Here is a 23445-nt window from a genome sequence, read left to right as displayed (position 1 = left end):
TGTTTGAGGTCATTTTGGTCGTAATTTTTACTTTATTTAAATTGAATAGTTTCAACACTCATTTTGATAAATATTTTTATTAATAAAAAAATATTTTTGTTCTTGTTTAAAAAATATTCTTATTAATAGAATTTTTAAGTTTTAATTTACTAAAATTAATTAATTAATGTTTTTTAAAATATCAAATAATTTAAAGGAAAATTATATTTTTCTTTTTTTACCTTTTCACTTCCCCTTCGTCTTTCGTTCTCATTTTTTTCTCACTCCAACTTAACGAATCATAAACAGTTAGACTGCATTAATCAACACTGCACTACAGCAGAAAAACAAGTGATAAAAACCCTCAAAACTTCTTCGCACCATTAATACACTCTCGCACAGACTTCCTGGAATGCGCACAGTGTTGATGGGCAAATTGGGATGTACCAATCGGATCCCTAGTCTCCTTCCCATGAACATGTTGATTCCTTTGCAACCATAGAGCAAAGTCCTCCGGAGGAAGAGAGCGATTTAAAACTTGAAAATTCTCATTCAAATCGAATTTCGCTGGACCTAGGTTAATTATATGACAAGTGCAATATAATTAACGTTCGAACGGGATATAGTTCAAAAAAAGTGACCAATCATACACTTACTCTTTGATTGATTTGATACGACCAAACTTAACGTGGGTAAATTTTTTTCCATAAAAATCAAATCCAACCACGTCTCTTGACCAAAAATATATACAATCGAGAAGCACATACAAACTGGTTTCTAAGTTTTTCGCAGCACTTTGGAGTCATTTTAAAATTCTTTCCTTAAATCCGAATTGATCAATCCAAGTATAGTCTTATATTATTTTTAGGGAGGAAAATCTGTCTTAATGAAATTGAAATAATAGTTGTAAAAAATGAATATCTTCATTTTTTTCAATAAATTTGATATGATTTTTCAATAAATTTTAGGAGTAATACAGAGCATTTGGGGGTTTTAACCCTTTAATATTATGTGTCATGACGTGTGAATAATTGACGCATATCTTTTATTTTTAAAAGAGTGAAGTGGTGACAATCATTTAATTACTTTATAAATAAAATTCAAATGTAATATCTACATGATAGCATTTAGGAGGTTAATTAATTATTTTAAAGCCCATAGGTTTCGGCGACGATATTGGAAATACATATTCCATAATGTATGATGACTCTAATTCCTCTTATATTCTTAATTATTATTTAAAGAATTTAGATCATAACGACATCTTCATTCTTATATTAAACAGAAATATTTTGATGTTGTCTTTTCTATCAATCTTTTTTTTTTAAATAAAAAACATATAGCAAATAAATGAACATAACAATTCTATTTGGGTATCACCATATTGGTACGTTACTGTTGTTGAATATTTAATTTGTGTCATAATTATTGCTCAAATAACTATAATTTCACCGATATGTAAAACAAATCAAAATCACTGCTCATAATCCAGTTACATACCTACAATCATAAGTTTGTTCGCGTTGAAAATTTTAATTTTTTCAAAAAAAAAAAAAAAACAACGAACATGAATTTTTTTTTTTTGGGGGGGGGGGGGGGGGCAATAATGTCAGGCCAATATAAGTGCCTCAAAAAAGTAAAATAAAAATAATGGATCTGAATTTTTTTTACTCTTAGGTCTTGATTATTGGTGCATAGTCCAAACAAAAAGCATAAGGTAATAATTATTGGGGGCCAAGTTTGTCCCAATCTCAGTGGCTGCACCACTCCAAACCTAATTAAGGGTATTATATATCCACTCCCAAATGCTTTATTTGGCACATTTCTTTGCGAATTAAGAAATAAAAGATAGTGCGTGGATTAGATTTTGAAGATCTTAAATTGGCCCCTCTAGAAACTTAAATTTTGGAGTTAAAAGGTGAATTATTGATCAAATTGCACATACACCCCACACACACACACATATTTATATTTTTATTATTTATTGTGATCGAGTTATAAAACTGTAAAAAGTTGTTTATATTATAAGGAGGGAATTTTGTATTTTTCGTTCTATATTTTTTGGTCAGTACACTTTTTTATCTTATTAGTTATGGAATTCTTGTTAATGGTCTCATAAAATCACAAAAAATATTATTTTTACCCATTTCGTCATATTTCGTTAATATCTTGATGGAAAAGACATATGTTAAGCACGTGGCTGAATACTATTTGACAAAAAAACTAAATTTTAATAATACTTTATGGGGCCAATAATCAAATTTTACAATTAATGGGACGAAAAGTATTCTCGTCCTAAAAAATGAGAGGAAAAATGCTATTTCTCCTTATAAGCATGTTATGAGATAATAATTAATAATTGAATAGATATTCATGGAGAAAAAAAATATTTGGTTGGATTTGCATAATTTCTTTCTATTAACGAAGAGATCTTGTATTCTTGGGCTCAAATTTAATTCTTTTTTGAAAAAGCAAATAATTAGTCATAAGTATTAAGGGTAGATTAGTTTAGCAGGCACGAATACTAGCTATAATGCATTGATGATCATTGAAGTTAAGGGTACGTAGGAGAATTGTAATTGGGCAGCATCCTCTAATAAAAATATTAATTTCTCAATATGGTGAGAGTAGCCTTGTAATAAGTGATTTTACCTAGTTATAGGAGTAGAATTGGGAAGGAGATAGTCCTTATCATGCACCTTACTATTCGGATTAATTACATGTAGTCTTCTGATATAGTGGTCTATTTATAATACCATTTTTATATTTTATAAAATTATATATACATCTATTAGAAATGTCAGTTTTATTTGTACAAATCACTCTTATTTTTAGAAAAAATAAATATATATTTTCTGACAACGCCAATGTTATTATACAAACTGTATCTGATGTTTGACTATAAGATATGGTTTTTATAATTACACAAATAAGAATAGTTTGTATAAATAGATCATAAATGAAAGAGGTGAACGTACTTATCCCTTTCCGTTATTTGTAAATACAGGCTTTGGAGATGACAAGCTGAGAAAATTGGGGTATGTAGAGATAGTTAATGAGCTGAGAGTTCTTGAGCTTTAATTAGTTGAATGTGATCATGAATGCATCTTGTTGGGGTTGGACAACTCAGATCAGTAAAATAGTAACTAGTTGTTATGTAAATTCAAAATATTTCAAGATTTCATTACAGTTTTCATGGATTTTGAGAAGAAAAGAAGTACTGCCCACTTCACCTTCAATGAAGGCATAAATAAATGTTTAATTTAAAAGCAACTTTTGATTATTTTATGAGCCAAATTATAACACTACCACACTTTTCTACCATAATAAGCAGAGTAGCAGACATCAGATTAACATTTTGTCTGCATTGTTCTTGCTTAGGCCACAACATTGCGAGGAGTATTTCTTCTCACTCCAATCATCACTGCCTCTTCTCTTGGCTCTTCTGATCCTAATAAACAGAGAGCCCATCAGCCATATTTCTCAACCAGCGCTTCTTCAACTCTCAATACTTGTAAAAACTGCTTCTTGGCTTCAAAATTTTTTGATATGGAGGTAAGTGCCCTAATGACAATTCTTGTCACAAGTTTCCTGTTTTGTGTTTCATCTGTTCATTGTGTTACAGACCCGAGTGATTTAGCTATACTCAAGGAGTTTAAAGAAGGTCTGGAAAACGGAGAGCTCTTGAACTGGCCTGACAATGGAGATGACCCATGCGGTCCTCCGAATTGGCCTCACATCTTCTGTTCTGGAAGCAGAGTTTCACAGATTCAGGTTAGAGGGCTGGGCTTGAAGGGCCCTTTGCCTCAGAATTTCAATCAGTTGTCTATGTTGCAGAATCTTGGCCTTCAGCATAACCAGTTTAGTGGGAAGTTGCCATCTTTTAGTGGGTTGTCTGAGTTGAGGTATGCTTTCTTGGATTACAACAACTTTGAGGCAATTCCGTCAGATTTCTTTAAGGGGCTTGTGAACTTGGAGGTGTTGGCATTAGATGATAACCCTTTGAACTCCACAACTGGCTGGTCATTGCCTTCTGACTTGCAGGGTTCAGCCCACTTGAAAAATCTTAGTCTTGTGAGGTCTAATTTGGCTGGTCCTCTGCCTGAGTTCTTGGGGTTTATGTCATCTTTGGAGGTTTTGAAGTTGTCGCTGAACCGGCTGACAGGGGGCATTCCTGAGAGCTTCAAGGGCTCCTTGCTGAGGATACTTTGGTTGAATGGACAGTCTGGTGGTATGACTGGTCCCATTGACGTAGTTGCAAGAATGGAGTCACTCACTAGTCTCTGGCTGCAACGGAACCGATTTTCGGGTAAAATCCCCGACGACATAAGTCATTTAGTTTCTTTGAAGGATCTCAATCTCAATGGCAATGATCTTGTTGGTTTAATTCCTGCTAGTTTGGCAAATATGGCATTAGCTTATTTGGATTTGAATAACAATCATTTCATGGGTCCTATACCAAGATTCAAGGCTGTTAGTGCTACTTATGGATCAAACCTGTTTTGTCTTCCCAATCCAAGAGCTGTGTGTGCTCCGGATGTTATGGCCCTGTTAGAGTTTCTTGATGGGGTGAATTATCCGTCCAGGCTAGTTGGATCATGGTCGGGCAATAACCCGTGTAGAGAATCTTGGCTTGGAGTTGGGTGTGATCAAAATGGAAAAGTGATCATCATAAACTTGCCCAACTCTATGCTTTCTGGTACATTAAGCCCTTCAATTGCAGCCCTTGATTCCCTAACTCGTGTATATCTGCAGTCTAACAATCTATCTGGTCCAATTCCTTCAAGTTGGACTAATTTGAAATCTTTGGTCCTGTTGAATTTGAGCCAAAACAACATTTCTCCTCCTATTCCGAGATTTGGTAGCAAAGTAAAGCTTATCCTAGATGAAAACCCTCTATTACATTCCAATTCCTCCAAAGAATTTCCTTCTCAAAGTAATAACACATCATCTAAGGACTTGCCATCGTCTCCTGTCCCATCTTCATCAAGCACCGGTCTGAATCCCGACTCTACCAGTCCCACATATGAAGCCATTGGAGAGAAACATTCCGACAGTTTTAAGTTGCTTGTAGTTGTGACCCCTGTTGCCATCTTTGCCATTCTGGTTTGTTTGGTTTTGCCACTTTCAATTTATTTCTGGAAAAATAGGAAGGATAGACCCCCTGCTCCAAGCTCCCTCGTGATTCATCCACGAGACTTATCAGATTCAGATAACACAGTCAAGATTGTGGTTGCGGATAATACAAACAGAAGCACTTCTTCCTTGACAACTTGTGGTTCTGCAAGCGTAAACAGCACTGATTCTCACGTGATTGAGGCTGGAAACCTGGTCATATCGATTCAAGTTCTTCGGAATGTGACCAAGAACTTTGCTGCTGAGAACGAACTTGGTCGTGGTGGTTTTGGCGTAGTTTACAGAGGAGAATTGGACGATGGAACCAAAATAGCAGTGAAAAGAATGGAAGCTGGTGTTATTAGCAACAAGGCTTTGGATGAATTTCGTTCAGAAATTGATGTACTTTCTAAAGTTCGTCACAGGCATTTAGTTTCTCTTTTGGGATACTCGATTGCAGGGAACGAAAGAATCCTGGCTTACGAGTATATGCCTCAGGGGCCTCTGAGCAACCATCTTTTCCACTGGAAGAAACTGCAGCTAGAACCTCTCTCTTGGAAGAGAAGGCTAAATATTGCCCTCGATGTTGCTAGAGGAATGGAGTACCTTCACACTCTAGCTCATCAGAGTTTCATTCACAGAGACCTCAAATCTTCAAACATCTTACTTGGTGATGATTTTCGAGCAAAAGTATCAGATTTTGGTTTAGTTAAGCTCGCTCCTGATGGATCACAGAAATCCGTGGCAACCCGACTGGCTGGAACTTTTGGATATCTAGCACCCGAATATGCTGGTAAAGAATTCTGACAGACAATACATGTGTTTTACATGATTCATTCTCTGTTTAAACTGACATAACGATGATCTTGAAACTTTCATTTCACATGGCTGCATGATCATCCAGTTACAGGCAAAATCACAACGAAAGCAGATGTATTCAGTTTCGGGGTGGTGCTGATAGAGCTACTAACCGGAATGATGGCACTAGATGAGGGCAGACCAGAGGAAAGCCGGTACCTGGTTGCATGGTTCTGGCAAATCAAATCAAGCAAAGAGGCACTAACGGCTGCAATAGACTCAGCTCTAGACATGAAAGACGAAACATTTGAGAGCATCTCCATTATCTCCGAACTTGCTGGCCACTGCACGGCAAGGGAGCCCGGGCAACGACCCGACATGGGCCATGCAGTGAACGTGCTGGCCTCTCTCGTCGAGAAGTGGAAGCCACACCGTGATGATACGGAAGAGTATTGCGGTATTGATTATAGCCTTCCACTGAAGCAGATGGTGAAGGATTGGAAAGAAGCTGAAGGGAAAGAAGTGAGCTGTGTGGAGCTTGAGGATAGTAAGGGTAGCATCCCTGCTAGGCCTGCTGGATTCGCAGAGTCCTTCAGTTCAGCTGATGGCCGTTAGATTTGGTCTCCTGTTCTGCTGTCTTTGTATGTTTTGATCGATGTAGATAATGCTATTTTTTCAACTGCTGGTAATCATAATGCAAACATACTTAGCTATATGATATCCCATCAAAATCCATAATGATTTTTAAATCCTACACACACACACACACACACTCATATTTATCTGTACGATTTATTAAGTCTCAACTCTCGAGGTGAGTCCATTAAAATGTTCTTACCTATACTTATATTTTGTTTACAAATAACAACCTCACTTTCCTATCTTATTTGATTGAATAAATCTAATAAAATTTTGTGCACATTCATACCGGGTATATTTCGATTGTTAGTATATATGATCTATGCTAATATTAAAAAGAATGCCCTCTACATTTATAAACAGAGGTTATTGACACCACCGTACTAATTTCTAAGGTAAAATATATACGATTTAAAAACTGCGACTTGAGAGGTAAAGGAATAGGGAATAAGAGAAAGACGAGCTGGAAAACGTATAACTTCCCTAAAAACATACGAAATTCAGTTTATAGGACTGAATGTGTAATTTCGTCTAATTACATAATAAGTATAATTACACTTATCATATGATTAGTCGGTGTAACGTGATTGATCACTCTTACTATAAGAAGTGTAATATGCATCCATCATATATTTGTATTGAGTAAGATTGAAACCCTTTCCGGCTAAAATGTTTTGATCGGTGTTTCCTTACAGTGAATTGGATTAATGTTAACCCCATTGATGATCAATCCGTAGTTACATGGTTTTGAAAATTGAATTCAATAGTCTTGTGCACTTTCAAATGGTTGGAATGGTCAGTCAGGAAAGTCTTGTTGTTTGACTGTTTGAGAAGTACCTAAAAATTGAAAATATGGAAATTATGGTATCCGTCAAGCAAACTTTTATATATAGGAAAAAGATAGATAATTCGACATGCCGAAATAAGATCTCATTTTGTGGAATCCACGTTGATGATGATATGATATGATATCCTTAATCTGAACGCAATTTCCTTGTGATTCTTGAGGATGAAATAAGCTACCCATTTACACGTCCATGAACCCCAAATATTTAAGCTATGGTAAAATGAAAATCTTGATCTTGATAGCGATATATACCCAAAACATAAAGAAGGAGCAGTGTCATATTTCCTTTCCAGATGCATTGATCACTTGCATGAAATGTTCAGTCTGCATCAAATAGAGTTATAAAAAGAAAGATTTCATTGAAACATCATTCTACAAGCTTCTCTCCTTGGTTGTGTTGACAACTTTTAACATCATTGTTGGAATAGCTCTTTCTGTTTTGGTGGAATGATAAGGTTTTATAGCAACAAATACCATAATGCTTTCTTCTAAATTTCAAACTAGACCCTCCAACCCTAACTATGAAAACACATGATTATATTAAGAGAATGGAATAATTGTGTTTACGCGTTATATAAATATTTCTAATAAGGATCTTTCACTTGTCTCTATATGTTTTTAAATAACATATATATATTTTTTTATCACATTTTTGTGTTACATATCAATTACATGCTAACTTTGATTTATCATTCTATGATCGGCATTTTTTTTAAATTAGAAATATAATTAAGTTAAATTATAATTTAAAATTGAGATGCATACTACTAATGTGGGGCCAATGTGTAATTGAATATCGTTTTTCGTTTTGAAGTTGTTATCTCATTTTACATTATAATTTATTAGTTATATGCAAGTTTATTGAATTTAAAAAAAAGTAATTTTGTTTTGTTTTTAGTGCCCATTCTCATTCTACCAATACATTTCACCTAATAAAAAATTTACAAAAAAGAAAAAGAAAGAAAGAAAGATCAGTTTTCGTGGAAATGAGAATGAAAAGGAAGGAGAAAAGTTAGAGTTGTAAATGATTCGAGTCGAGTCGAGTCGAGTACCTCATTTTTTAAGTTTGTTTGAATTATTATCAACTTTTAAAATTATGTTTGAATTTAATTTGGTTATTAATCTAATTGATTTCGTCGAGCTTTAATTGAATTAAACGCGAGTCGAGTTCAAAAGAATAGCAAAAATTTATAAAAAAATATTTTTCAAAGTTTAGTTTGTTAATTCAAATTCATTGAATTTAAATGAATTTTTAACCATCAATTTTAATGAAAATTGAATTTTCAATTAATATTTCAATCCTAAGAAGAGTAACGACTTATGGCTTTCCACAGTCGCCTGAACCGCGTGGTCATCCCCTTGCCAAAGGAGAAATCTTGCGGTGATACGCTTTCAAAATTCAAGTCCTTTCGGAAAGACTTGGACCTTTTAGTCAAATCTCTGAAAGCGGAGGGCAAGATCGTCCAAGAATGATACTAACAGAAGTGCAGTTACAGTTTAAGGAAAATTCCTTATCAACAGAAAGGAAAACTTCAGAATAGCGCAAACACGCTGGACCTGACTGACAGTCTGACACTATGGCCACGCTTTTGCTTGGAGTCCAAGAAATTACCAAAAAGTGTCCCCCCGAAGCTATTCGCTGCCCCACGTAATCCCGCTCCAAGATTATTAAATACCCCGGCTGGCCTTACAGTTATACTTTAATTCCTTCCGTATCCCCAATAAACCCCACTTCGACCTCTCTATATAAAAACCTCCATCACTTCCTACTACTGGACCCTTTTTTCTCATCCTCCTCTCCCTTTGTGTTTTCTGGTCTCGTCAATTAGTATAATTTACTTGAATTTGTCGCGGTTTCCTTAAAAGCTGATTTCATGGTGGACAGTGGTGGTGGTGGGCGGGCTTTTCCCGTGGTGTTCTTCGACGGCGAGAGGGAGATGGACATTGGTGATGTCAAAATTAACCCGTCGTTGGAGTACAAGCGCTTTCAGCTGTTGTTAAGCGAAAAGATAGGCATCTCTCCCAATCAGATTTCAATTTACCTCATTAACCGGAAAAAGAACCCCAAGGCGCCGTTCTCGGAGGATCGCCGGAGAATCCCGGTTACCGGAAAGGTCAATTTCGGTTCGATATGTCGCCAGAAGGAGTGTTGCTTCTTTGTCGTGTTGAAAAGATCGCGGAAGTCGAGGAACCGCAGGGAGAGGATGATCAACAGCGTTGATTTCGCTAATTTCTTGCCCCAGGTCGAGTTATCTCGGTCTTCGGTTCATCCGGTGCCGGAAAATCTGATTCTGCTACGAAGGAACCAACCGACGCCATTTTACGATCATATTATCCAGTCGGAGCTAGATGACCTGAACGGTCGGTTACAACTAGATGATTTGAACGGCCGGCTGGAGAGCTTGAGGATCCAAAGGGAGTATTATCAGATGGCAATGGCGAAAGGAACTCCGAATTCACCAAATTTCTCTTCGGAGCATGGTTCGGACCCGAATCTGAGCGTTGATTCGTTTCCGACGATTGAGGATATCTATCGTGTTAATTCAGCTTGGTTGACGACGAAAAATGAAACCAAGAAGGCTTTCTGCGAGGAGTGCTGGTACGCGAAGGAGAACGGAGGTACGCCGCCGTTCCATCCCTGCGTTAACGACACAGTCATTACTCGGTTCACGACGCGGTTAGGACCGATTAATCGGCCTATCAAATCGCTTCCCTGAGAGCTTTGGCGATTTCTTTTCTTTAAATAAAAATAGAAATAGTTAAACCTATTAATCTGGAAAAAGCCGCGTTGAATGTGAAGCGGTTAAATCAGGTGATCGTGGGCACACGGTAAGCCGCATACGGATAATAGGTACAGTTTACAGGCAAAACCTCTTTTGTTGCAAGGCCTCTACTCTGAAGTTTGATTAGTTAGCTGATTGATGAATGGTAAAATTTGTAAATTGGTCCTTGGGGTTTGCATTAATTGTGAAATGTGTTTCTCATTTAGAATCCAGAGGTTGATTCCTAGTAATTATCTTTCATACTCAAATTCCAATGCAACTCTTTGTTCTACAATTCTAATTCTTATCTTTGCTCTTCTCCTCACTCATTGTTAGGGACGGACAATTATCCATAAGCAAGATCAAGATGTGATCTCAAACGCAATTACTGTTATAGGTACTAAGAATAGTTTTGTTTAAATTAAGGATAATTACATTCTTTTTTGAGATTTAATGTAATTACATGTTTTTAAAAAAATTATATCTACCACCTTTGATATTTACTTCTATTTAATAAATAAGTTTCTCTCTTAGTCAAAATTAATTAAATTTGATAATATTAACAAAAATTTTGGATAAAAACTCCTTATCTGTTTCTGATTGATTTATTACTTATTTATTGCATGTCAAACAATTTTTTTTTATAATCAAATTATCTGTATACAACTTCAGACGTTAATGCATGTGAGAAATGATATTTTCAATGTTTGTTTGACCAAGTCAATCGAGGATAAATATTAATTTGTATTCATTTTTTTTTGTTAATAATTCAATAACTAACAAATTCAGTGAATTATAGTTATTTCTTAGGATTTGTTTAGTTGAAGTGAGAAAGAGAGAGAGGAAAGTGAAAGGGGGAAGAGGAGGAATCATAATAGTTTTACTTGAAATTAATTGGTATAATTGGAAGGAGAGTAAACATTAAATATTTTCACTTATTTAGTACAAGAAAAACAGATTGAAATAAAATACTAGTTTTTGTAATTGTATTGAATAACCATTCTCTTCATTTGTATTAGAATATAAATAAATTGATATTATAAATATAATTTTAGTATATAAAAAATTTAAATATTTATCAATCAAGAAAAATAATATTTTTAATTAATAAAAATGTTCATCATTGACTTTGATCCAGTGGTTTTTCAACGATTTTGTTATCTTTTCTTTTGTGATTATGTACGATATTAATGGTGGTATGGAGAAAAAAATTATATTTATATATATATATAGAGAGAGAGACAATAGAGTAAATCAAAATAAACTATATATATATATATATATATACTTTTTTGCTTTTTTGACTTTATACTTTCGCTTTTCCACCCTATGTTGAATGAAAACAAAATTGAATTCTAGAGGGATTTCATATACATCGAGTTTTACTTTTCCTCTATCTATATGTTTTTCATGTCATTAATATAGTTATTATTAAACTTTTATTTTTATAGAATTTGTAAATCACATCAAGAAAATTAAAAATATATTAGTTCAATCAATACAATAATATTATAAAAATTCATTAAATGAATAATTAATCAATATAGTGATATAATTACAAATCATATAATACATCATGATAAAATCACATAAAATGATACATATATCCACATGTCTAATAATAATTCAAATTCATAACTTCAAATTTATTATGAAACCTCAATTTTAAGAGATTTGAAACACACGACCCTGTGTTTGATAGTTGGTGGCATCACCACTGCACCGAATACATCCCAACTATTAAGTCTCAATTTTAACCAATAAGTTCTGAGTTGATCAATTATTTGTGTACTGGTACTAAATATATGTATGTATGGAGTTGAGCGTGAAGAGTTTAGGGTATGGTAGTTGGTGCAGAATCATATTTCTTATTCTGTTTTTCTGTAAGTTTGAGTGGTTTTGTGATGTTAATTTGGAAGGAAACATTTTGGCTAAAACAAGTAAAATGGTTGAAACACATTTTCTAACACTTTGATTGATCAGTGGTCCTTCTACTTCTCCAGTACCAATATCAGAATTATAACTATATATGTGTTGTTTCAAAAAAACAAAACATTGATTTCCATCACTAATAAAAAGAAAAGCTACACTATTTTCCATAGTAAATTATCAAAAACATTAATTTTGCTATATCATTTCTCAAATATATTCAAAAAGAATTTCGTATTTATTCTTGTACGTAAATGTCATTGTTTCCTAATTTCCCCAAGAAATTATTATTTTATTTTTCTTTTTCCTCTCCCATATTTTAATTTATTTTTTAAAAATTCATTATAGTTTCTGTAGGGCACTTATAAGAATTAACAGATAGAAAAGAAAGGTTATTCGTTCTTCTCTTTTTAGAGAAATTAGGGGCACAATTATTTTTGTGGAGATCACGTGACAAGGACGCTGCGCCACGCCCAACGGACATAGAGATGGAAAACTATATAAGGCAGGCTATAAGCTGTCATTTCATTCATACCCATAGCTCCCCAGCTTGTTTTGTTTCCCGTTCCTCGTGATTCCGTGGAAGAAAACCCTAAGCCCGCTTCAGATAATGATACATAATCACATACTCTAATTTACCACCTCAAAATACTACCAAGATGGCGGCATACGCCGGTACAATTCAAACCCTAACCGACCGTGCGGCATTGATGAAAGAATCAATGCAGAAAACGCAGTCTATTACGGATAACATGGCGGCGATTCTCGGCTCCTTTGACCACCGCCTCTCCGCCCTCGAGACCGCCATGCGCCCAACGCAGGCATTCCTCTTCTTTCAACTTTTCTGTGATTTGTTGTAAATATTGGTGTCGGAGTTAAGTGCATGGAAATATTAGGTTAATTTTGTGGAATGTTTTTTTTTTTTTTTTTTTAAGTCTATTTGATTTTGCGCTCTGGATTTCGTTTAGTTGAAAACGCATTCGATAAGGAGGGCGCATGAGAACATCGACAAGACGCTCAAGTCTGCCGAGGGTATTCTTAGTCAATTTGATCTCTCACGCAAGGTCCCGTCCTCTCCTCTTTTTTTTTTTTTTCCCCTCTTATCTCTCCATTTTCTTTTTCTCTTTAAATAAATAAATGAAAACAAGTGATTGACTGGCTAGTTGATGAGAAGAATTTGAGACCCCAGCTTGCCTCGAGTAGATTTTTGAGCCAGCTCGAGCTCAGAATATGTGCTTGATAAATTTGATTTGAATTTTGATATTACTCTGATAATCACTAGAAAGTCGTGAGCTATGCATCTCTAGTTCTATTTTTTAGATGTACTGTTTGATCATCTTGATTACTATTATTCTCGCGATCATAAACAAATAAACGCCAATTAATTGAGGGAGACTTTGCATAAGATTTTCTTAAACATCTGTGGTGGAAACGAATTTTGAATCCTGTATTACAAATTTAAATCGTGTGTAAATGCACCATCAATTTCAGGCAGAGGCTAAACTCTTGAGGGGCCCTCATGAGGATTTGGAAAGTTACCTAGAAGCTGTAGATCAACTAAGGAGTATTGTCCGTTTCTTTAGCGGAAAGAAAGGCATCAAGAGTAGCATTGGGGTGGTCAACCATGCCAATAACTTAATTGGAAAGGCAGTAATAAAACTAGAAGAAGAATTACGACAGCTTCTTGCCTTATACAGGTTTGCCCATCACATAGTGACCATCCACTTAGCTCTTGTTGTTTCTTTAATTTATATGATCAGTTGTGGTAAACTTTATGGTCGTATCTAGTGAAATATGAATTTAGTTGTGGCCTTTGTGGCTCTATCTTTGTATATACGTGTCTACCTCCCTACCTTTCGTACCCATGTTCTTCTCTTGCAAATATGTATCATATCCAGGCTTGTGGTTTAGCAACCTCTTGCTCACTTCTCCTTTTTGCATTAGAAGTCTCTTTGAGCTTGGTTTATTACAAATTATCTCTCCTTGCATTTAATAAGGTTAGTATTAGTTGATCGATCATAATTGAAGACTATTCATTGACTTTTTTTGACATCTACTCATGATTTTCTTCTATGAAATGTGTGGTTAACTTATTAGGCTACTAAATAGAATATCGTTTGGTTATGTTCTCAGTTGATAACATGCATCAGTATCACAACTTCAATCCTTTAGAGTTTCTTCTCATAGTGTTAGGGTCCCCTAATAACAAATATTCTATCGTGGCATCACGTCATAATTTTTTACGTGTCCAGAGTTGTGCCAGTATGACGCAAATTTTGAACCATTATGCCCCATAATTCAATTCTTCCTGCCTCTATTTTATCCTTTGTGGCTATCAATCTCTGTCCAATGGTTTCAGTATTTTGGCATCTATATATAGTCTCTGGAGCCGATATGTTTTGCCTCTATTTAGATCTAAAAAACCTTATGTTTGTTCCTTGGCAACTAATTCATGATATTTCATAAAAAGTTCTATTCAGCCTTATGTTTGCCATAAAGCTGCCAGTGGTGGTTGCCTGAAGTGGTATATTTGGCATTGATGTGACTTATTTAGAAGATATCATTGTCTTTTTGCATCCACATTTTGGAGTTTGAGAAGTGTAATTTTTCCTAGACGATAAGGAAATGCCACACTTTGTTTGGTCCTCATTTAACCTCAGGAGTCACTGGGATTTAGGGCAAAACTTGGACTTTCATTCATACTTGGACCATAGTATTGATAGCTGCACAGCCTCAACTTTGTTCTTTTTTGGGAGTTGGTACTCCGTTCAAACTAGGCTTTAAATTTCTGTTCGTTGGCTGTGAACTTCTTCTTGAATGTCCCAATAGGCTCCAACTTATCTTTGAGCTGGTTGGTGTGTTTCTGTGGGACTGGCATTAGTTTTGTATTTGTTAAGAAACCAATAAGCGCTTATCACCAATTAAATTTGTTATTTGCCAAATAATAATGTGCTTAGCTTAAGCAAACTTGTTAAATCAATGAATTTATGCTAGAGTTTGTTTTTAGTCGGAACTTGCTATCTTGTCAACGTTATTTCCAGTTTGTCTGATATTTTTCGGTATCGGAATTGTGATTCTAACATGATTATCAAGGTTGATTGTAGGTATAATTAAACTAAGATAACTTATTTGGCAAGTTATGTTTCTATGTATTTTCAGCAAACCTGTTGAACCTGATCGTCTTTTTGACTGCCTGCCAAACTCTATGAGGCCATCAACAGGTGGATCACCTCGTGATGGTGAATCAAATGGAAAGAAAGCATCTGAGCAACAAAATAAGGAAACTGTTGTTTATCAACTTCCAACTCTTATTCCGGCCAAACTTCTGCCTTTACTACATGAGATAGCTGAGCAAATGATTCAAGCCGGCCACCAACAGACAGTTATGAATATATACAGGTGGTCTTATAGATTTTCATTTAATTTTGATGTAGTTTTCTAGGATTGTTTTATTACTGTTATGATCTGGAAAAGCTGTCTATATTTTTTGTGGTCAAGTTTTCAAGCATGATAAGAAGATGACATTTTTATGAATTTGGCATGTAGCTACATAAGATAGAAATATATATTGTGATTACTTGTCATCTCATCTCTTTTCAATGACAAAAATGATATGAGATGAATTTGGGTGAGGTGGCAATATTTTTGAATGTATGTTCAGATATGAAATAAATCGTAATGATTTAGTTGATGTGATGGTTAAGAGATATTTTTATAAGAATAGTGAAATATATTTCTAATATTTTTTATAAAATTATCACAAGCAATTGCATATCCAGACGGATAATATTTCATGAGATGATGTAAGATGAGATGGGAAAAATCCAAAAGCAAGCTCAACTTTAGTTTTCACTTCTCCACAGCTCAACCCAATTTACTTTAAAATTTTAAAGTAGTCTATCATATAAACCAATTTGTTTATTGATAGAGTGGAACTTCTAGATGCTGGTTTTACATGGTTAGCAGGTAAATATGTATATGATAGAAAATAAAGTACATTTCATTGAAATGTAACATCAACTTGATCAGTCAACCACAATAGATTAACATTCTAATAGATATTTGTGCCATATAGCTTAAGTGCTGCTGACTTTTTAAATGAACAGTTGGAATGCGATGAACATACTACTGCATCTGCAAGAATAAAAAGAGGAAGCAAATGAGGAATACGAAAACTGTTTTTGTTAAGTCACCTTGTTAGCAAGAACTTCAATCCATTTATGACTTTAGATCATTTGTAGCTAATCGTGTTTTTCACTTGAATGTCCTTGGGAGGCAAACCGAACATACATACTACTTTTTCGCTATTGTTAGATGTATCCTGATGTTATTGTTATCGCATTCATTCCTTTTAGGGAAGCTCGGTCTTCAGCACTAGAACAAACTCTTAGGAAACTAGGTGTTGAAAGGCTTGGTAAAGAGGATGTGCAAAAGATGCAATGGGAAGTTCTAGAGGCAAAGATAGGAAACTGGATTCATTATATGCGAATTGCTGTAAGGGTTTATACACATTCTGGACTTTGCTTTTCATTTGCTTTCTAATTTCTTCTTTCACCATACATTATATTTGTATGGAACAGGTCAAACTTCTGTTTGCTGGTGAAAAGAAAGTATGTGATGCGATTTTTGTGGGTCATGATACTCTTAGGGATCAGTGTTTTGCTGATGTTACAGCAAACAGTGTATCTGTGCTCCTCAGTTTTGGAGAAGCAATTGCTAAGAGCAAAAGATCACCTGAAAAGCTGTTTGTCCTCCTGGACATGTACGAGATAATGCGAGAACTTCAGACAGAGGTATGAGGAAATTAGCAGTTCATAGGTGTCATCAAACCCTGGTTCTCTTGGTTTAAGACATTCATTGGCTTATGAACTTGTCTTTTCCTTCTTTATCTTAATTGGACCATATGCAAAAAGTTCTTATTGCATGTGCATCTGTCCAGCATACCAAAATGAAATTTATAATAATTTCAAAATAATACTTTCCAGTGCATTACTTTGAGTAAACTCAGAAATCAGAATATGGAGACTTTTGGAGTCTTGAAAATCTAGTGTTTTATCAGGCCTGCCAATCCGTTCCTTTTCAGCAAACTTGTTATGGGACATACATGTTATTTTAGGTTTCCTATCAAGTGTATCATCAATCTTTGTAACTGACTGCTTGCTACATTTTCCAAGAGATGGGGAAACCGTGTTAATGCTATTTGTGCCTTCTTTCAGTCAGTATGGCAGCTGAACAACTGAATGCATTAACATAACTCTATGCTATATTATCTGGGATCAGCTACATGAATCCTTTGCTTTCACTCCCTTTCTGTATTTCCATATCTGCATTTAGACATCTAATTTAATCTTTACTGGTTGCCTATCTGTAACTACTCATCCTTGTACTAAAACTGCATTTTATGTAATCATTTCTCATCTAACTGATTCCTTATATTCTTGTGTGGGGATGATCTTTCCACAACACTAGATTAACATTGATCCCTTCTTTTTATTTTATCTACACACGTAATGCTATCTGTAAAAGTATGACCATGGATCTTGCCTGTATATCCTTGTCCACGTGGGGCTCATAATTGAATTTTAATAATCTTACATAGCGACTTTGTGTTTTCTTTTTCCTCTTTTCTTTGGCATTTTAATTTATTGCTGACATTGACAGATAGATATCATATTTGGAAGTAAATTTTGTGTTGAAATGCGAGAATCTTCTGTCAACCTCACAAAACGTCTAGCTCAGACTGCTCAGGAAACTTTTGGTGATTTTGAGGAAGCAGTTGAAAAAGATGCCACGAAAACTGCTGTTCTTGATGGAACAGTCCATCCTTTAACCAGCTATGTGATTAACTACGTGAAATTTCTTTTTGAGTAAGTGTACCTTGGCCAGCTTCATGTCTTTATCTCCATTATGTATATGTATGGTCAATGGTGGCTTTTCTTCATCTAATTCGTGGACCTGTATTTACAAGATATCTTATTCTCCACATACATTTTAACAGTTTTGTCTTCTTCTGCTGACTGAATGCCTTTTCACGAGTACTTAACACAAGTTTGCTATGTCAAGCTTTTCTGATCGCAATTTACATATTCTTATTCTCGTCTTTATACTTTCAGCTATCACTCAACTCTACAGCAACTCTTTAGAGAATTTGATGATGGTGATGCAGAAAAACATTTGGCGTCTATAACAACAAGGATAATGCAGGCTCTTCAGAGTAACCTTGATGGAAAATCCAAGCAATATAAAGATCCTGCTTTAACTCAACTATTTCTAATGAACAATGTGCACTATATTGTCAGATCTGTGCGCAGGTACGTGATGCTTATATTATGCATGATCTACCCTACAAACTTCAGAATAACAATTGAATTTCTTGAAATTTTGTTATCAAGGTCAGAGGCAAAGGATCTACTTGGTGATGACTGGGTGCAAATACATAGACGAGTTGTCCAGCAGCATGCAAACCAGTACAAGAGGATTGCTTGGTCTAAGGTGTAATATCATTATCACAAAATATTTAGTTCATGCATATGCAGGGTTTAATAATTATTGCAATATCATTATCACAAAAAATTATCATGCATACTCACCGAAGTTCAGTACTAAGTGCAACCAATATCATAAGTATTGAATCTATGTGACATGTCCTTGTTCTATTCTTTCTTGTTACAATAACTCATGCTATATTTAGTTAATAAGCAAGCTGCAATGTAATTCACATTGAAGTGCCTGTTACTCAAAGATAAGTACATGTTATCCATTGCTTGCACCATTTATTTCCAAATAACGTGTAACATTGAAGTTTCTGTTACTGAAACTATATTTAAGGCTGACTATCCCCAATGTTATTAAATATTTGCTTTGCCTAGACAATTATTATTATTATTATTATTATTTTTTGTGGTAATTTTTATCAGGCTTAATTGTTGAGCAATTTATGGTGCCTCACATTTTTGTTCTTATTTATCCATTTTTCTCTCCGGATGGAAAGATTCAGCAGACAGTGGGGGAAGAAAAAGGAGGATCAGTTTTAGTTTATTTCATTATTAAATTTCTCCACTTAAATTTTCTGCTTTTTTTTCCAATTTCATTTTCAAGTGGAAAGGGGCAGCAGTATTGGACGCCTTGCTGTTCCCTGCTGCGTTCAGACTCACGTTTTGATTCGCCAATGTATTTGATAACTGAACGACCAGCATGAGCATTGGTGCTTCAAGATAGCACCAAAGCCTGAGTTTTATTGCTAGATGCATGTTCTAGTTTCTCTATCTGCTTCATTTTAATTTGGTAAAAACATCTAGCAGATTTCAACTAGGTAGTAGCTTCCTCGGACCACATATGCTTACAGTGTTTTCTTTTGCTGGAAAATTGCTATATGCAGATTCTTCAGTGTCTCTCAATTCAGGGAGCCTCCCAGCCATCTGATGTGGCTGGTGTTTCCAGGCAAATGGTGAAAGACAGGTTCAAAAACTTCAACTTGCTATTTGAGGAGATTCATCAGAGGCAATCTCAATGGACCGTTCCAGACAGTGAGTTACGAGAGTCTCTGAGACTCGCAGTTGCTGAGGTTCTTCTGCCTGCATATAGGTCTTTCATTAGACGCTTTGGGTGTGTATTCTCTTCCAATAGGCTCCTATTTTCTGCATATTGATCTTTTTCTAAGATTGTACCTTTCACTTTATCTGTGAGCTGATCAGAGTGCTTAAATTTTATTTGTCTTAGGCCTATGATTGAGGGTGGAAAAAATCCACAGAAGTATATCAGATATACTCCAGAAGATCTTGAAAGAATGCTGGCAGAGTTCTTTGAAGGAAAGACGTGGAATGAACCAAGGCGATAAATTCTTATGAACTACGCATTCGTGTATTATAAGTAAGATTTTACTTTAAATGTCATCGTGACCAATAATTACTGCAGACAAAATAAAATCCTCCTCACTGCACCTGTTTCCCGTACAGATGAAAGTTAAGTCGGCACTCTGCCTATCCGCGTCTGCAAACTAGTTAGCCTGGTGCAATGTGCTTTCTCATATGGTTTGGAGTACCGTTCCTATTTTTCATTATTTCTAGTTTAAGCCTAGCCTGCAGCAAACTTGTGAATGTGTACCATGATTCACTCATCTCTTTTCCTTGTTTGTGGAAGTACTTCAGGGAATAAAGTTATTATGTCACAAGAAGGCAGGTTTTGCACTTCATTTATCTTAGAAGTTCAGTTAGAATGCAAGAAGATAAAAATCAAGGGGGGTCTTTGTCTTTTTGTAGGGAAGTTGAGAAACTATAAATGGGCAGGTGAAGATTTATTATCAAATGGCAGAAGGTAGTAAAGAACAAAAGTATTATGTGGGTGAGGCAGAGGCTGCCAAACTTGTACAACAAAAGCAGCATGATGCACACACCATCAGAACTGAAAGAAAGAACCTTTTTTTCTTCATTTCTTGAGCTGCCCATCTTTTCATTTTTCTCTCTCATCAGATCAAGCCAAAAGAGGATGAACTGCCCTCAACTTGATCCAAACTTGAAATGAGGTCTAATAAGATTGAGATCTGATTTTCAAAGAATGCTCCTAGTGATGCAACAGATTGTTCTTCTTTTCAATATAAATACAATTCTTTATTGCAAAACAAAATCCTCATTTGGTCAGATGCAGATCTTTTATCGCCCTTTGTATTAGTGTTACATTAATGTATAATTGTTATGTATTTCTTTTTTTTAAAAAAATATTTAAATTAAAAGTAGATTGCATAAATTAGAAAGTATGATTAAATAATATTAGAATTTAAAAATGCATGAATGTGGTACTAATATATAACACGATATACATCGGTGCCTTAGCTATTTCATTTTATTCTTCTGGTACTTTGTTTGGCATTAGTTCCCGCCCTTCATTTGAGGCCATCAAGCCCAAGGGCAAGGCACCTTACATAGTACAAAGGGCATACTACCAACAAGATACAACTAGTGTAATTTTTTCTTTATTATTATTATTCAATATTTATTTAAACTAATTTTTAAAATTAATATTGTCAGGATTAAAAATAATAAAATTAACTGATTAATGGACCAATTATCTATTAAAGAATTAAGCATAATTAATTTTTATTATATGATTAAATAATTAAGTTAACTGATTAGGCCCTGTTTTTTTCATTACTAGGTTGTACAAACAACGTAATACGCCTACGGTCAAATAAAGTGTTCACTTTGCATTATGGATGTCCGTTTCTAATTGAAATGCCCAATCTAATTATTGTTTGGATCAAATAACTCAAACTGCCTAAATAAATATATTATAATTAATACAATTTTCTTTTAATCCTGTCACTTAAATAACTTGTATTGCAAAGTAAAACAGGCCTTAGAGATATAGAACCAATATAGCTTAATGGAGGGAGTATTGGGAAAAAAAATGCAAATTTAGTCATAACTTAGAAGTTGTGACATTTTTAGTCCTTTACAAATTAATTTTTGTAATTTAATCCTATAATTTTAAAAAATTAACAAATTTTAGTTCCTTTTCGGTCAATTTGATTGGAAATTAAAATGCAATTTTTCGGCTAAATTAGCTAGAAAAAATTGAAAATTATCAAAATTATGAAGTTATATGTCCAGATCACAAAATTAATTTATACAGGATTAAAAATATCATTTCATAAATTACAAGATTAAAATTATAATTTTTTCGAGAGAATTATTACAAAAGTGGGTTTACCGTATATTAAAAAAAAAAAAGAGAAAGAAAGAAAAATATAGGTTGGGCGGACGGTTATAAATGGGGTTGCCAAACAATGCCTGCTCTTATTCTCCTATGAAGACGACGTCTGTGTGTCATCATCTTCTTCATCATCACTGCTAATTCACAGAATCAAAACGATTTCAGGTATCAGATTTTGATTTTGGGGGATTTCAGGAATGGAATGCCTCAGACTGAGAGTGAGACTGAGACTGAGAGTGGACTCCAACCAGAAAACAAGAGCCCTCAAAAACCTGGGAAAACGACAAGAAAAATCCTTCCGCCTTCTCGCGGACTTTTTCCCCACGTGTGCTCTCCCACCGTCGCTCCACCCCATTTATAACGCCTCCCTCCGCCCCAATTTCTCCCACAACCCACCAAAATGGCTTCGTCTTCCTCCTCTGCAAGTAATGAGGTGCTTGATGCTAATCCAGTGCCGCCGCAGCCCCAACGATGGCCCATTCCGCCGCCTGGCCCTGTAGCGCATGCAGTTTACGTTGAGGAACTGTATCATGACCCACCTCCCCGCCGGCCCTTTCTTCGCCGCGAGATGTCTTTCATCTGCCGTACCATAACCTGGGGCCTGGTTGTCTGTCTTATGGCCTCCAGTTTTGCCGTCCTCATGTGGTTGATTTTCCACCCCGTTTTCCCCCAACTCCACGTGGCTTCCGCCACCATGTCGAGCGTCGCCACCACCAGCACCGATGTGGGGGCGGAGTGCAACATCACCTTCATCCTCACCAACCCAAACCGCCATCTCACCGCCATTTATGATCGGATGGAAATCTCCTTGCTCTATCCGTCCCAAGGAGTGCTGCTTTCACAAGATTACCCGCCGCCATTTTCGCAGCCCAAGAAATCCCGAACCACCATCGAGTCCGATCTCAGTTTCAATGGTGTCTATCTGGGAAGCGAAGTGTTAAAGGCCATGAAGGAAGATCTGGACCGCGGGAGTTTGAGCCTTGGAATTAGGATTCTTGCAATTGTGAGGTATAAGAGTGGGAAGTGGAAAACCAGGTCCCAGTTCATGAGGGCTTATTGTGGAGGTGTGAGTTTTGGGTTTACTTCAGTTAACAACCCTGGAATTTTCTTGAATCCATACCAAGAGTGCGAGGTTTATCTTTATTCAAAATGAATGTGACGTGCTCTATAAATCTTTGTATGATAATGTTATCAAGAACAAGAAGTTATTGGAAGTAAGCTTTATGTACAAGTTATGACTTGTGTAAAATGATAATTATTGTTTGTATTTCCTCCTTATTCTTGATCATGTGCATCTACAATTCAAAGCAGTAATTTTAGTACTGCATGATAGCTTCTGACTACATAGGTACAATTTGATGAGTTATTTGACTCTAGTGCTTAATCTTGATCATGTGATCTACAATTCAAAGCGCTGATTTTAATACTGCACGATAGCTTCTGATTGCATAGGTTCAATTTGATTAGTTATGTGACTCTAGTGCTCGTCTATCTGTAATTGAGATCCTTTTCTACTGCTCTCACCAGTTGAGATTCTTGGCTGTGTTGTTCTTCTGAAAATATAAACTGATAGCACAGGCGTGAGGTAAGAATACCTAAAGATTGAGCACACTTAAGTCTAGTTTCATCATCAACTGCACAATGTGTTTTGTTCTCGTTAGCTATTTA

General features: G+C 35.4%; 3 protein-coding genes across 4 annotated transcripts; all 3 read left to right on the top strand.

Moving 5' to 3' along the window:
- Nucleotides 1-3306: 3306 nt before the first annotated feature.
- Nucleotides 3307-6605, top strand: LOC105161714 (receptor protein kinase TMK1). 2 transcript variants are annotated; one of them, XM_088880847.1, is made up of 3 exons: nucleotides 3308-3534; nucleotides 3605-5887; nucleotides 5999-6605. In XM_088880847.1, the coding sequence occupies exons 2-3, from the start codon at nucleotides 3808-3810 to the stop codon at nucleotides 6505-6507; spliced, it is 2589 nt and encodes an 862-aa protein (XP_088736973.1). In that variant the 5' UTR covers nucleotides 3308-3534; nucleotides 3605-3807; the 3' UTR covers nucleotides 6508-6605. The 2 variants fall into 2 exon arrangements, with proteins under 2 accessions (XP_011077805.1, XP_088736973.1); XM_011079503.3 differs by having other exon boundaries at nucleotides 3307-5887.
- Nucleotides 6606-9081: 2476 nt separating this feature from the next.
- On the top strand, nucleotides 9082-10435 carry LOC148788205 (uncharacterized). Its single transcript, XM_088880403.1, has one exon. It carries the CDS (start codon nucleotides 9253-9255, stop codon nucleotides 10093-10095), a length of 843 nt encoding a protein of 280 aa, XP_088736529.1. The 5' UTR covers nucleotides 9082-9252; the 3' UTR covers nucleotides 10096-10435.
- A 1958-nt stretch (nucleotides 10436-12393) lies between these two features.
- On the top strand, nucleotides 12394-20242 carry LOC105161712 (exocyst complex component EXO70A1). Its single transcript, XM_011079501.3, has 12 exons — nucleotides 12394-12890; nucleotides 13038-13133; nucleotides 13561-13766; nucleotides 15229-15468; nucleotides 16425-16563; nucleotides 16650-16862; nucleotides 17731-17936; nucleotides 18183-18380; nucleotides 18462-18561; nucleotides 19448-19674; nucleotides 19789-19938; nucleotides 20025-20242. Exons 1-11 carry the CDS (start codon nucleotides 12729-12731, stop codon nucleotides 19904-19906), a joined length of 1905 nt encoding a protein of 634 aa, XP_011077803.1. The 5' UTR covers nucleotides 12394-12728; the 3' UTR covers nucleotides 19907-19938; nucleotides 20025-20242.
- The last annotated feature ends 3203 nt before the right edge of the window (nucleotides 20243-23445 follow it).

Source organism: Sesamum indicum, linkage group LG5 (assembly GCF_026168435.1).
Source record: "Sesamum indicum cultivar Baizhima isolate 11 linkage group LG5, ASM2616843v1, whole genome shotgun sequence".
Lineage (NCBI taxonomy): Eukaryota > Viridiplantae > Streptophyta > Magnoliopsida > Lamiales > Pedaliaceae > Sesamum > Sesamum indicum.
Note: the sequence above shows the minus strand (reverse complement) of the source record. Positions and strands in the feature narration are given on the sequence as shown.

Coding starts and splice junctions, on each gene's coding strand:
- LOC105161714 (XM_011079503.3), top strand. CDS start 3,529: ATGGAGGTAAGTGCCCTAATGACAATTCTTGTCACAAGTTTCCTGTTT. Junction 5,888..5,998: donor TCTAGCACCCGAATATGCTG/GTAAAGAATTCT, acceptor ATGATCATCCAG/TTACAGGCAAAATCACAACG.
- LOC148788205 (XM_088880403.1), top strand. CDS start 9,253: ATGGTGGACAGTGGTGGTGGTGGGCGGGCTTTTCCCGTGGTGTTCTTC.
- LOC105161712 (XM_011079501.3), top strand. CDS start 12,729: ATGGCGGCATACGCCGGTACAATTCAAACCCTAACCGACCGTGCGGCA. Junction 17,937..18,182: donor TACGTGAAATTTCTTTTTGA/GTAAGTGTACCT, acceptor TTATACTTTCAG/CTATCACTCAACTCTACAGC. Junction 19,675..19,788: donor TCTTTCATTAGACGCTTTGG/GTGTGTATTCTC, acceptor TATTTGTCTTAG/GCCTATGATTGAGGGTGGAA.